Below are 14,026 nucleotides of genomic sequence, written 5' to 3' on the forward strand. Positions count from 1 at the left end.
AGATAGATAGATAGATAGATAGATAGACATACATATTGAATAGATAGATAGACAGACATATTGAATAGATAGATAGATAGACAGACAGACAGACAGACAGACAGACAGACAGACAGACAGACAGATAGATAGATAGATAGATAGATAGATAGATAGATAGATAGATAGATAGATAGATAGATAGATAGACATACATATTGAATAGATAGATAGACAGACATATTGAATAGATAGATAGACAGACAGACAGACAGACAGACAGACAGACAGACAGACAGACAGACAGACAGACAGACAGATAGATAGATAGATAGATAGATAGATAGATAGACATACATATTGAATAGATAGATAGACAGACATATTGAATAGATAGATAGATAGATAGACAGACAGACAGACAGACAGACAGACAGACAGACAGACAGACAGACAGATAGATAGATAGATAGATAGATAGATAGATAGATAGATAGATAGATAGATAGATAGACATACATATTGAATAGATAGATAGACATACATATTGAATAGATAGATAGACAGACATATTGAATAGATAGATAGATAGATAGATAGATAGATAGATAGATAGATAGATAGATAGACAGACAGACAGACATATTGAATAGATAGATAGACAGACAGACAGACATATTGCATAGATAGATAGATAGATAGATAGACATATATATAGATAGATTAGACAATATAGACAGATTAGATAGATCGATAGGTATATAGATTAGATAAGATAAATATATAGATAGATAGATAGATTGATTGATTGATAGATGAATCGATAGATAGATTAGATAAGATAGATGGATATATTAGATAGATATATTAGCTAGATAGATTAGATAAGGGATAGATAGATAGATAGATAGATAGATAGATAGATAGATAGATAGATTAGATACATACCTACCTAGATACATGTGTACATGGGGTAGGACACTGAATAAATATTCTGTTGAACTACTGTATTCCTGATCCAGATTAATACATTGTGATAACAAAATATGAAATGACTATAGACACACACACACCAGCAGATTCAATCAACATTCACAGGCACATATAGTGATTGATGGGTATGCACAAACATTTAGCCCGAGGGACAGTCAGCCATTCACGTGCACGGAGGGACATACATATAAATGAGCCAGTAATTCATTGCAGAACAAGTAGCAAAATGATACAAAACGCACAGATCTAGTGAGAGAGACATTTAAACTTACACACACGCAGCCACCCCAGGCTGTCAGAGCACACCTGTCACCAAAGGCAGAAACTAAGTTAGATGAGAGGAAGGGAATGACTGAGAGAGAGAGGAGGCGCAAGGAGGAGGAAAGGTGAGACAGTACAGTACCTTGGACAGCAAACAGGAGACAGCAGGGATAACTTCGCCTATGTGCTGCTCCAGCAGAGACGGAGGAAGCCTGGGGGGAGAGACAGGTACAGCAGATCTTGTAGAGCACAGTTATCATAGAGACAACTTAGGGACACTGGCAACCACAGGTACAATAACATATATCCGTATAACATCACACAGACACACACACACACACACACACCACACCATAAACATATGCACAGGACAAACAGATAAAATACAGATAGATATACATAATAACGTTCGCAGAACGTTCTAAACATAACATTCTTCCATTTACACATAGTTAGTCATACAGGCAGCAATCACTATATAGGCTCATATACACTATAGACACACACACACACACAGAGTGACAGGCACAACATAAAAGCACAAACAATGTAGATTATGTCATGAACAAAGCAGATATAGATAAAAGCACATAGTTGGGCACAGATAATATATATTTATATAATAGATTAAGACAACGTATATAGATAAAGGCAGATAATTAGTTGGAGAGAGAGAGAGAGAGAGAGAAGAACTGTAAAAGCAAACAAAATACAAAGTGGCAATCACACACATCACTGGTTGTCAAAAGACAAGTGTTGCCAAATGCAGCAACAAAGTTAAAGGGAGGACATGACAGAAAAACAGGAAGGGTTACATTTGCAATCACGCAGAAAAAGAGACAACAGTGCCATCAAATAGGTCAGGAAGGGGATCACTAAGGAGAGAGAGCAAGAGAGAATAGACTGTAAAGATCAATGAAAGACCTCACTTTCATTATGCGTTACTGCTAAGCATCTCCAGGGAAAGTGACGGACTGCTGAGGAGCAGAGAGAGACTGCCTTGAATACCATCCAGACACAGAAGAGACATTCCCAGAGAAGAAAGCTGACAAGGTACAAAGAGAGAGTCCTATTCATAGGCAGACGAACTAAATGCATAGAATTGCAGAAGAGAGTGCAAGTGCAGTAGAGATGAGACAGCCTGTAAGTGATATTCAGCCAAAAAAAGGCATTTCTGTTTGTCAGTGAGTGATTTATAGCTTTGCCTTTGTCTCTGCCCTTGATTCTGTCCTTTCAATCCTCTATTCTTACACTTGATACCTGTTCCTTCTATTCAACACATCGATTTTTACCTTCCTATCCAAGATACACTATGACTCAATGTATTTTTTTTTCCCTGCTCATTTTTTTTCATCAGATGAAAAACTCCTTCATTGCCACAACCTTAAACTCCCCACCCCCCATCACGACCCCCTCCTCTATTTGGAATATTTCATGTTTCTATGTATGTGAATTCCTTTGATAATTCATTCTATTCCTACTTAACTTCTCATTTTAATGAGCCCCCTCAGTGTCATTCTCTAGGATATTCCAATGAATATCTCATTTACTACCTTATAATTACTTCTTTTATGTCCATGGTATTCTGTACATCCAATCTTATTGCTCCTCTCACTGCCCAATCCATAAACTCAGGTCAATGTGTTCTGCTAACCCTGCTGCTTAACCATTTAAAGAGAAGAATGTCCTCTCCTCCTCTAAGTCCTCTCCCCACCCCATGCTAGTAGTTCTTCACACAACATTCATCACTTTGCCACACTATTCTTCGAATTGTTACTGTATTTAGGAATGCGAGTCCATAGCTCCACTTCACACATATGCAGCAGGTGCTACAGACATATGGAGCAGTTAAAGCTACAAGGCAGTTTTGTGAACACATTCTGATGCAGTAATTTTCTCTTTTGGAACATTTCGGATTTAGTTAGACACCACAGCACGACACGTCCTTCTAACTACTGCCTGCAAGACTAAAAGCATAGAGCACATTTTTAAATGTAATAATATGGTGCCAAAACATGGAAGCATTGGTCGAATGTTTATTATCATGCACAACCTCCTAGTCTAACTGGTATTCTGTACATCCCATCCTTAAATTAATTGTGTTGCTGTGTTTCTGTAAAAGTGTTGCTGTGAAAGTGTTGCTGAACCATATTTTTATTAGGCCATCATTCCAGAAAAATTGACCCTGAGATGTCTATGTCCTTTAATACACAAATGCTGGTTTATTTTAAGGAATAATGATCTCATACTGCACATTAAAAGAACAGGCGATCTGATACTTAATGTAAACTTTTCTGACAAATCCCATGTTTGACTTTATATTCTCTGAATGCATGTATTGATTTGTCTATTGATTGTTACATTGACACTGTTTCAGATATTGTATTGTCTACGTCAGGTTGAGACATAAATCTGGTTCTGCAAGTTCAGGTCAGATTTGATGCTGATATGCAGCAGTTTGAGAGCATTGACCCATGGCTGGATATTGGACGTAGACCGAATCTGGATTCTAGTAAAGAATGAATTTATAGCTCAATGCAAGACTTGTTTTTTTGTTTTGCTTCTGGATATGTTTTATGATCTCAGTGTGACGTATGTTGCTCAGTCAGTAGTCACAGGATGTCTGCAACATCTATCCATGAATAATTCATGGGGAAACTAAAAATAAATCACATTCTGGTGTCTTTTGTGCATCCTATACTATACTCTATAATTCCCTCTGAGAGCATTTCACACGGTACTCCCTCCAAAACTGTATCGACCATATTTACTAAAAAGTTCCATCCCTAGAAGCCCAATGTTCAAATGTTCTTCATCCCATGCTACATGATCTTCATATTACATGTTAGACTCTCTTTCATATGCCTATTCACAATTCAAATCTCAGTTAGAATTGCTTTTTCTTTCTCTGTAGGCCTTGATTTAATATTGTTGGATAAGCTTTGCACATGATTTAATATTTTGGGGAAAAACATTTAAATATATATATTTACAAAAAATATCATATATAACAATATAATTTTTTTCAATAATAATATTAAATAATTTTTAAAGTTTATCCAAAAATATTAAACCATTTAAAAAGCTTATCCATTAATATAAAAATCTAGGACTTAGTTCTTACACATCTACCTGTGTCTTCTGTGTATATGTTCAATAAATGTTTCTGATGGTTTCTGATATTTTGTCATAATACAAAGATGTAAATTGTATACACTTTAGCAAAGCTTGATGGGCATGTGCATGAACGGGAATTTTAATTGTTTACATTATCCTTTGTAATTTCTAGGGCGGCACTTTGGCATGTCTTTGACTTTGTCCCTGGGGTGGTTTGTCTATTGTATGTTGAGTTGTGAGGCAGTGGTGATGGAGACCCTGCTACCACGTGCTGGAGGACCTGTCTTGAATGTGGCTCTGGTGTTTGGAGGTTCTTTTCCACAAATGGAGCATGGAGGCCCATTGCTTCCAGAAGGATCTTTGAGTCTTCCTCTTGACATTCACACGGTTACAGTGCTACTGAATGACAGCGGCCCTGGACCACTTATGAGCCAACTGTGCCTTGCACTCCGTGGTGCTCATGGAGTTGTTTTCCAGGACAATATAGGCACAGAGGCAGTGGCACAAATCCTTGACTTCATCTCCTCTCAGACTCTCGTACCCATTATTAGCATCAGTGGTGGTTCTGCTGTGGTCATGAGCCCAAAGGTGAGATGAATTAGTACCAAACATTTTAAAGGGGCAAATGTAATAGCAGGTGGAGTATACTGTATCAAGTTAAAGCATAGGACCATAGTAGTCACTGCAATAAAGGTTAATTTGTTAATTATGGAACTTTATTAGAATATTGATATTCCACATGTTGATGATGATGTGGACTAGATCTCCCCTGATGCTTTGCCAGCAATATGGCTGTAATGACATTATGGGAAATGTAGTCAACAACATCTGGAGTGCCGAAGATTGCCTCCCCCTTTTTTGGCCATTAAACTATTATCGTGTTTTCTAGAGGTTTTTTTATTTATTATTAGTAAATCTGATAAAACAGAATACATTTTAACCAATGTATTAGGGTGTTTTTTGTATGTTGCTATCTACAGGAACCCAGCTCCTCATTCTTGCAGATGGCAGCTTCAGTGGAACAGCAAATTGCTGTAATATTCAAAGTGCTGGAAGAGTACAATCTTGGTCCATATTCCATTATTAGCAGCCACTATCCTGGTCACCAGTTGTTTCTCAGGTCCATCCATACTCTGTGTGAGGAACTTCAACCAGGCTGGTGTCCCCAAGATGAGCTGACACTGGAACCAGGTTCTGGGACCCGAGGTATACAGCATGTGCTCAGACAAGTTTCCACCCCAGTGCTAATACTATTCTGTTCAAGGGAGGAGGCTCAGGAGTTGTTTTCAGTAGCAGGAGAGGTTGGACTTTTGGGGCCTGGATACACTTGGATTGTGCCAAGCTTTACAATTGGGTCACCAGAACGTCCAGCTACATTCTTCCCAGTTGGCTTGGTTAGTGTGGTGACCGATGGCTGGAGGAGAAGCCTCTTACAGAAAGTGCAAGATGGGGTAGCAGTCATTGCTGCAGGTGCCAAAAACTATTTGCAGAGCCATGGGGATCTTCCACATCCTGGTGGAGCCTGCTTTGACCCACAAGAAGTTCATGAAAATGACACTTTGTACAGGTAATATAAAAAATTAAAAAGATGCATGAAAAAAACTACTACCACTTCTTTTATTTCGCATGCAATTTAATTTTTTCTTCTCTAACTGATTTGTGTTTTGATTATCCCTTTTATATATCTCTCCTATATATTAAAAATATTAATAATGACTCATACTGTCACTACGTACAAGCACTTTCTTTATCTTTTGTACTTTTTTAAATGTTTCCTTTCTGTTTATATCGGCAGGCATATGTTGAATATAGTTTGGAAAAAGCGAAATCTGTCATTTAATACCCAGGGATTCTTGTTGGATCCACCAATGCTAGTGATAATATTGACCCCACAGCGAGAATGGGAGGAGGTGAGACAACACATAGGTTATCTAAATAACAACTTTGTGTCTGTTTCTAACCAGTGACCATATTTAGAAAAATTCTATGACTTTGTTCTCCAAGGTGGGTCGCTGGGAGCGTGGAATTATTCAGATGAAGTACCCTGTGTGGCCAAGGTATGGCATAAGTCAGCAGCTTGTGACAGATTCACGTCATTTGACTGTAGCTACACTTGAAGAAAGGCCATTTGTTATCGTTGAGAACACAGACCCAGTGACAGGGGATTGTGTCAGGAACACCGTACCATGCCGTAAACAAAGCAACTTAACTTTGAGGTAAAAAGAATGTATGGAGGGAATTTATGTTGATTCAAAGATATTTAATAATTTAATTATTGTATTTCTGTTATATATAATCCACATAATACAAGAACTGGTAGCATCTTACAATGTATTTTTGTCCCTGTTTCCCAGTAATAATTAATTGTGTGGAACACCCCGATATAGAACCTTCCATATATTTTATCTTCCACACTTCAGCAGTTCCGGAGAACCTTACTCCAAGCTATGCTGCAAAGGATTTTGTATTGACATCTTGAAGAAATTGGCACGTTCTGTTAAGTTTTCATATGATCTCTACCTGGTGACCAATGGGAAGCATGGAAAAATTGTGCGAGGTGTGTGGAATGGGATGATTGGAGAGGTGAGCTCATGGAAAAAAAATTGAGATATAAAATAGAAAAACTACTTCTCGTAATTTTTGTGGAATTAGCATCATATTCATTCTTTGCCTGATCCTTCACCTATTTCCCATTCTATCTACATTTGTTGCACATAACCCACTCAGCCTAGTGTCCTTCTAACACTACATTTTCTTTATCCTTTTCTTTCTTTTTCTTGCATCTTTCTCTTTCACTCCCATTTGTTACAAACCAGGTATATTACCAGCGTGCGCATCTTGCTATTGGGTCTCTCACTATAAACGAGGAGCGCTCAGAGATTGTAGATTTCTCCGTTCCCTTCGTAGAGACTGGAATAAGTGTCCTGGTATCACGTAGCAATGGAACAGTGTCTCCCTCTGCCTTCCTGGGTAAGACATGATGTAATGCTGCTGTTGACTTTACTATAATAAGCAGTCAGAACCTATTTGTCATTTTTAAAATGACTGAAAATCGATCCATATAATTTTAACTGGATAATCACACTACTTACCTGTTCATAGAATAGAATGTCTTTAAAATGAATTTATGAGATTGTCTTCAAAAGCATCTTGTATGGATTTTACAAATTCTACTATTGCAGAACTTATGGTGAATACATAAACTATATTTATACTTTTTATATACTCTTACTTTTGTTCTTTTTGTGACAATCACGTTTGCCTGACATTTTACCATTGTTAACTGGTTAAAGGGATATTATAGCGTTAGGAATATATATCTGTATCAATATCCCTATTTAGTTTCAGGTGCCCCACACCACCAGCTAATGAGAAAATGAATTAAAACAAAAATAAAGAATTTCACTCACTTTTTCTTCATCGCTGAGTCTCCCTCAGCTCTGCAGTGGCCTACTCCAAGAGTGCCTTCTCATCCTGGAGGTGTCCATAGAGGAGCATTGGGGATTGTAGGCACATGTGTGGCACTAGACGCAATCCACATACGACTCTGGAACAGAGAATAATTGCATCACGGTGCATGCAATGATTCTCTAAGGAAGCTTGTGATGGCACTGCGCATGTGCGCATGTGGTCTCGGTATGGTAGAGTGTGAGAACCACAAAAAACAGTCATGGCTCTCATCTCCAGAAGGCTTAGAAAAATAGCATGAAGTTGCACTTCCAAGCCTTCTAACTACTAACATATTTAGCTTTGAGGCCATGAAGGGGGGGATGGGGGGGGGATCAACTGTAGGCACTGCAACAACCTTATCTAGATGAAGTTGTTATAGTGAGTACAGTGTTACATTAACTGCTTCATGGTGATCCAAATAATATTTTCATTATTACTTCACATATCCCATGTATGATTGAAATTATCAAAATTAGCAAGGTTTTCGTAAGTTATCTAAGTGACCTGACACATAGTGCTAAATTTATCATGACATGAACCCACTTCTGTGAGCCAGTCAATTTACAGCAATCACTTCCACATTGTTGATGTCATTCTGGCTGCTTATATAGAAGGATACAAGTAATCTTGGTCCGGTATATTAGATCTGGACAATCCCAAAAAGATACGAATGGTCCGGCACACCTTTATGAAAATCCGTACTCTATTACTTTATATATAAATGGACTGCTGGTCCCCATAGACAAATGGTGCTCAAACCTCTACTTTAGGGATTGCATAATGTCACATTCCTGGACTCCTTTTTGTCACTTAAATCTCTCTCAACAGAGCCATACAGCCCAGCTGTCTGGATGATGATGTTCGTCATGTGTCTATCTGTCGTTGCTGTCACTGTCTTCATCTTCGAATATTTCAGCCCTATGGGATACGATCAAGATTTAAACAACGGAAAACGTGAGAATGAGAAAAAGACAAATAGATTATGGGAATGAAAAAAAGAAAATTAGATGGAGAGGTAGTTGTTTTATTGGGCGTTTAGAGTGAAAAATATAATTTACTGAAAGCAGGAAAGAATAGTTAAAAAAAAAACAAACACAGGAGAAATGTGGAACTAGGAATAAATAGTAAATCAAATGAATAAGAGAAATGTAGGTGGCTGTAGGACAGACGGGATACGTGTCATTTTGATGGACAGGTATGAGTGGAAGGAAAGGAGAAGGATCAATGTAAAATACGGTATAACCTCAGAGACAGTGTCATGCCAGGGATTCAGTGTGAAGAAAGGCAGAGGGAGTCAATGTGAATATAAGGCAGGTATCATTGTTATAAATTGATATGTCGAAGACATCTTGGTCATTACAGACAAACAAGACGAAGAACCACTGTTAGAGAAGTAGAGGGAACAGTAGAAAAAAGGAACTTTCTGTGAAGGGTGTCATTGAGAAGGATCTCTAAAAATATACCCACACTAAGATGTTATTGTTAAGAAATAAAACCGTTTGCATTGTACCTGGCAACAAAACAATGCCAACTAAAGCAAAAACTAAATATAAAGTAGACAGACGTCTTTGTGCGACTGTTTTCTAAAGCCTCAGAATAGTGTACAGTTTCTTAAAGAAACATTCCACATTATCTCTCGGCACCCTCTCAATTTAGGTGCATTTTGCCTCAAATGTATGCTGTATTATTCTCCCAACTTCAATCGCGTTAGTTTTGCTGAAATATACAAAAAAAAAAATGTTGAAGGTTCCGCCACTCCTCCTCGTTTCACAAGACATCTTCCAAGTTGCTAGTAGGAACAGCCAATCAGAGAACATTGTGAGCTGTGATGATGACATGACTTTGCCCCACAGACAGTCCCGGTCTTCTTATTTGAAATGTAATACAGATTATAAATGGGCAGCGATTGGCTGTGGGTGTCCCGACAGCAGTGAACTCGCAAAGATCTCTAAATGACTGAGCCACATCGTGTACATTCCAATCAGGAGGATATTTTGTGAGAAAGGGAGGCATGACTGAAAATGGAATGGTTATTCTGTTGTAGTAAACCTGAAGAGATTTGAAGGTGGATAGAAATACAGCATGTATATGAGGCTAAAACCAAACAAATGCACTTACGTTGAGCGTTCATTTAATAACATGAGAATGCATGCCTTCTAACCAGCCATAAAAGAAAGATGGACATGAGAGGAGAGATTTAAGTACAGGTTACTTACATGAAGGATAGATGGCAGAATACTGTAAGTTTGGCACATGGGCACTTAATTGTACAGACAAATCTGCAAAAGTATGGTAGGCAAAGGATACTAATGCAGAAATCGGTAAAAAAAAAAAAAAAGTGGAGGCCAGACCTGATATTTATTTCCAAAAGTCCCAAGAAGGCATACTGTTGAATAAATTCAGGGGACACCAAATTGTAGTGAATTGGAACCCAAATTGCAAAGGTTAGACTAAACTGGCTAAACTGGGACCACAGATGAGTTGGAGATATTTTTCCAAATTAGCAATTTTTTCTTTCAATTTCTGTAGGCTGTACATTCACTACAATTTGGTGTTGTGTGACTAATATCCTATGCAACAAACATTTGGTTGGGATACAACCAGCAGAAGTTGGTTGGGATACAAATTAGCCAAGTTCATTTATTCATCAATAATTGAGGAGAATTTGTGTTTATTGAGTGAGGCTGCAGTCGAAGTTAGATTAGTGGAATCTGCAAAACTGGACAGAGTAGAACATGTGAGCAGAATTAATGACATAGACTTGGAATGGACACATGACAGAGACAAGAAACTCTTGGAAAAGTAATAGGTCAAATAATGTTAGTCAAGGCTCTGAGAATATTAATTTTAAGTTGTTAAATGAACACTATAGTGTCAAGAACAGAGGCGGCTTTAGACTTTATGAGGCCTAAGGTGAAACCTAAACATGAGGCCCCACTAACACCAAAGTGAATAAAATAGAGTTGCAATACATGCACACATATACACATTGATACACTGTCTACCTATGTATGTGCCTGAGTGTGTGTCTGACAGAGAGTGTGTGTGTGTGTGTGTGAATGTATGTCTCTGTGAGCATGTTTGCGTTTCTGTCTGGGACCCTCTATGCAGTGGTGTATCCTGGTTTTGTGCTGCCCTAGGCAGGACAAAACTCAGGCGCCCCCCTCTCCCCCCGCCACCTCCACCCAACCCTTCCCCCGCCCCGCATTCTAAATACACACACACACATTCACTGACAGAAACACACACACACTAACAGACACACTCACACTCACTAACAGACAAACACACACTCACTAACAGACACACACTCACTCACTAGCAGACACAAACTAGCAGACACACACACACACTCACTAACAGACACACACACTCACAGGCAAACACACACACTCACAGGCAAACACACTCACATTAACAGACACACACACACACTAACATACACACACTCACACTCACTAACAGACACACACACTAACAGACACACAGAAACACACTAACAGACACACACTCACACTCACTAACAGACACACACACAGACAGACACACACACTAACAGACAGACACACACACTAACAGACAGACACACACACTAACAGACAAACACACACACTAACAGACATACACACACACTAACAGACATACACACACACACACACACACACTAACAGACACACACACACTTACAGACACACACACACTTACAGACATACACACACACTCACTCACATTAACACTTTTTTTTTATTTAACCCCCCCCCCCCCCCCCCCAGCCTCCTTACCATTGGGAATGCTGGGGGTCCAGTGGCTGCTGGGCGGGCGGGCGGGCAGTCGGCGAGGGAGCACTTTCCCCTGAGCACTCTGTTCAGCTCCCTCGCGCTCCGCAGAGTGAGTCTGGGAGCCGGAATATGACATCATATTCCAGCTCCCAGCCTCACTCTGCGGCGGGCGAGGGAGCTAAGCAGAGCGCTCAGAGGAAGTACTCCCTCGCCAGCCGCCCACCAGCCCACCAGCCCAGCATGTCAGTTAGCCACAAGGCTAACAAGGCATTTGCCCTGGGCATTTGGGGATTTTCCCGCCCCCTGGAAAATGCTGCCCAAGGCAAATTCCGTGTTTGCCTCGCGGCTAAAACGTCCCTGCCTCTATGTATGGGATAGCTGCTTGAAGTGTGTTTTGTGTATGGGGGTCTGCCTGTGGTCTTTGTGCATTGTGTTTATGGCAAAGCTATGTTTCCCGACTGTGTGTGTATGATGAATGTCTTCAGCTGGTGACTGTGACAGGGTGAGTTGAGGGGCACCAGTGGCAGGGAGAGCGTGACAGGGCAAAGGGGGTAAATGGGACAGGGTAGGGGGGATGTGAGAGAGAATGAGGGAGAGGGAGTATGACATGGCTTGATGAGGGCGAGTGGAGGTAAGTGTGTCAGGGCAATTGTGGAATGTCAGGAGGGACGAGTGTGACAGGATTAAGGGGGGTTAATGTGACAAGGTGAGTGGCAGAGTTGACAGGATTAGAGGCATTCATGTGACAGGGTGAGTGTGGCAGAGTTAGGGCAGGTGAGTTTGGGGGGGGTGAGATTAACAGGATTAGGAGTGGTTAATGTGAGTGTGGATGCATGAAGAGGCTGACAGTGTGGGAGGAGTGACAGTGTGGGGGCGATGACAGTGTAGGGAGGGGTGACAATGTGTGGGGAAGTGACAGTTTGAGGGGATGTTAACAGTGTGTCTGCAGAGGCTGACAGTGTGTGGGAGTATAGTGACACAACATTGTTGTTGGTGACAGTGTGTAGGGGGCATGACAGTATGTGTGTGTGTGTGTGTGTGTGTGTGTGTGTGTGTGTGTGTGTGTGTGTGAAGGGGTGACAGTGTGTATGAGGGAGGGAGACAGTGGGTGTGAGGGGGGTAATACTGTGTGTGGGAGGGGGGGGACACTGCATGGGTGCGTGGAGGGTGATCCTGTGTGTGAGAGGGGTGATACTGTGTGTGTGTGTGTGGGGGGGGGGTGACTCTGTATGGTAGGGGGGTGATTATGTATGGTAGTAGCGGGTGATAATGCATGGAGGGGGGGGATACTGTTTGGGGGGGTGTTACTGTGAGGGAGGGGGGGTAATAATGTGTGGGAGGTGGGTGATGGTGAGAGGGTAGGGGGTGATGGTGTGAGGGAGGGAGGTGATGTGTGAGGGAGGGGGAGTAATACTGTGTGGGTGATGGGTGATGGTGTGAGGGAGGGGGGACTAAATACCTTATGAAATTCCCTGGTGGTCCAGTGTGTGCTCCCTGGTAATCCAGTGGGCACCCTGGTGGTCCGGTGGTGATATCCGGTCTGCAGCCTTGCAATGTACAGAGCTGCAGATCATGTATCTTGCGAGACCCAGTCAGAGCGTTGCCATGGTAACCCAAAACGCTGCGCCAGTCAGTATCTCAGCATAGAAATGCATTCAATCAATGCATGCTAATGGGTAGCATCTCTACATAGAGACCCTGAATGTCAGTGCAGTACTGACCCAAGGAGCACCTGGCAGGTAAAAGGCAGTGTTTACATTAAAAAGCCTGCTGGGGCAGGCTATAGACACCAGAACAACTAAATTAAACTGTAGTTCTTCTGGTGACAATAGTGTCACTTTAAGTTAACACAACATACTGAAAGAAAATGGATGGAATATACACTGATCAGTCAAAACATTAAAACCACTGACAGGTGAAGTGATTAACATTGATTATATCATTACAATGGCGCCTGTAAAGGGGAGGGATATATAAGTCAGCAAGTGGATAGCCAATTCTTGAATTTCACGTGTTGTAAGGAGGAAAAATAAGCAAGCGAAAAAAGTGTCTTTGACAAGGGCCAAATAGTGATGGCTCGAGTCAGGCTGCAGACTGGTCAGAGTGCCCACGATGACCTCTGTCCACCACCGAAAGCACCTTCAATGTGGACGTGAGCATCAGAACTGGACCATGGAGTTATGGAAGAAGGTTGCCTAGTCTGATGAATCGTGTTTTCTTTTAGCTCAGGTGGATGGTGTAGTGCGTGTGTGACTAGGGATGGCCTAGTGCGTGTGTGGCTGTGGATGGCAGCAGGATGCACTATGGGAAGAAGGAAGGCCAGTAGAGGCAGTGTTATGCTGTAGGCAATGTTCTGCTGGGAAACCTTGGGTCCTGGCATTCATGTGGATGTTAGTTTGACATGTACCACCTACCTAGAGATTGTTGCAGACATGTACACCCCTTTA

General features: G+C 40.9%; 1 protein-coding gene across 1 annotated transcript in view; it reads left to right on the forward strand.

Moving 5' to 3' along the window:
• The first annotated feature begins 1,332 nt into the window (after positions 1-1,332).
• GRIN2C (glutamate ionotropic receptor NMDA type subunit 2C) overlaps positions 1,333-14,026 on the forward strand; it is a 70,789-nt gene continuing 58,095 nt past the window's right edge. Inside the window, exons 1-8 of the mRNA XM_063425431.1 lie at positions 1,333-1,461; positions 4,523-4,938; positions 5,331-5,917; positions 6,146-6,260; positions 6,355-6,566; positions 6,771-6,933; positions 7,167-7,320; positions 8,629-8,754. Coding sequence (XP_063281501.1) covers positions 1,416-1,461; positions 4,523-4,938; positions 5,331-5,917; positions 6,146-6,260; positions 6,355-6,566; positions 6,771-6,933; positions 7,167-7,320; positions 8,629-8,754 — 1,819 coding nt within the window. The 5' untranslated portion in view covers positions 1,333-1,415. The remainder of the gene's footprint in view (positions 1,462-4,522; positions 4,939-5,330; positions 5,918-6,145; positions 6,261-6,354; positions 6,567-6,770; positions 6,934-7,166; positions 7,321-8,628; positions 8,755-14,026) is intronic.

The sequence above is a fragment of the Pelobates fuscus genome, chromosome 6 (assembly GCF_036172605.1).
Source record: "Pelobates fuscus isolate aPelFus1 chromosome 6, aPelFus1.pri, whole genome shotgun sequence".
NCBI lineage: Eukaryota > Metazoa > Chordata > Amphibia > Anura > Pelobatidae > Pelobates > Pelobates fuscus.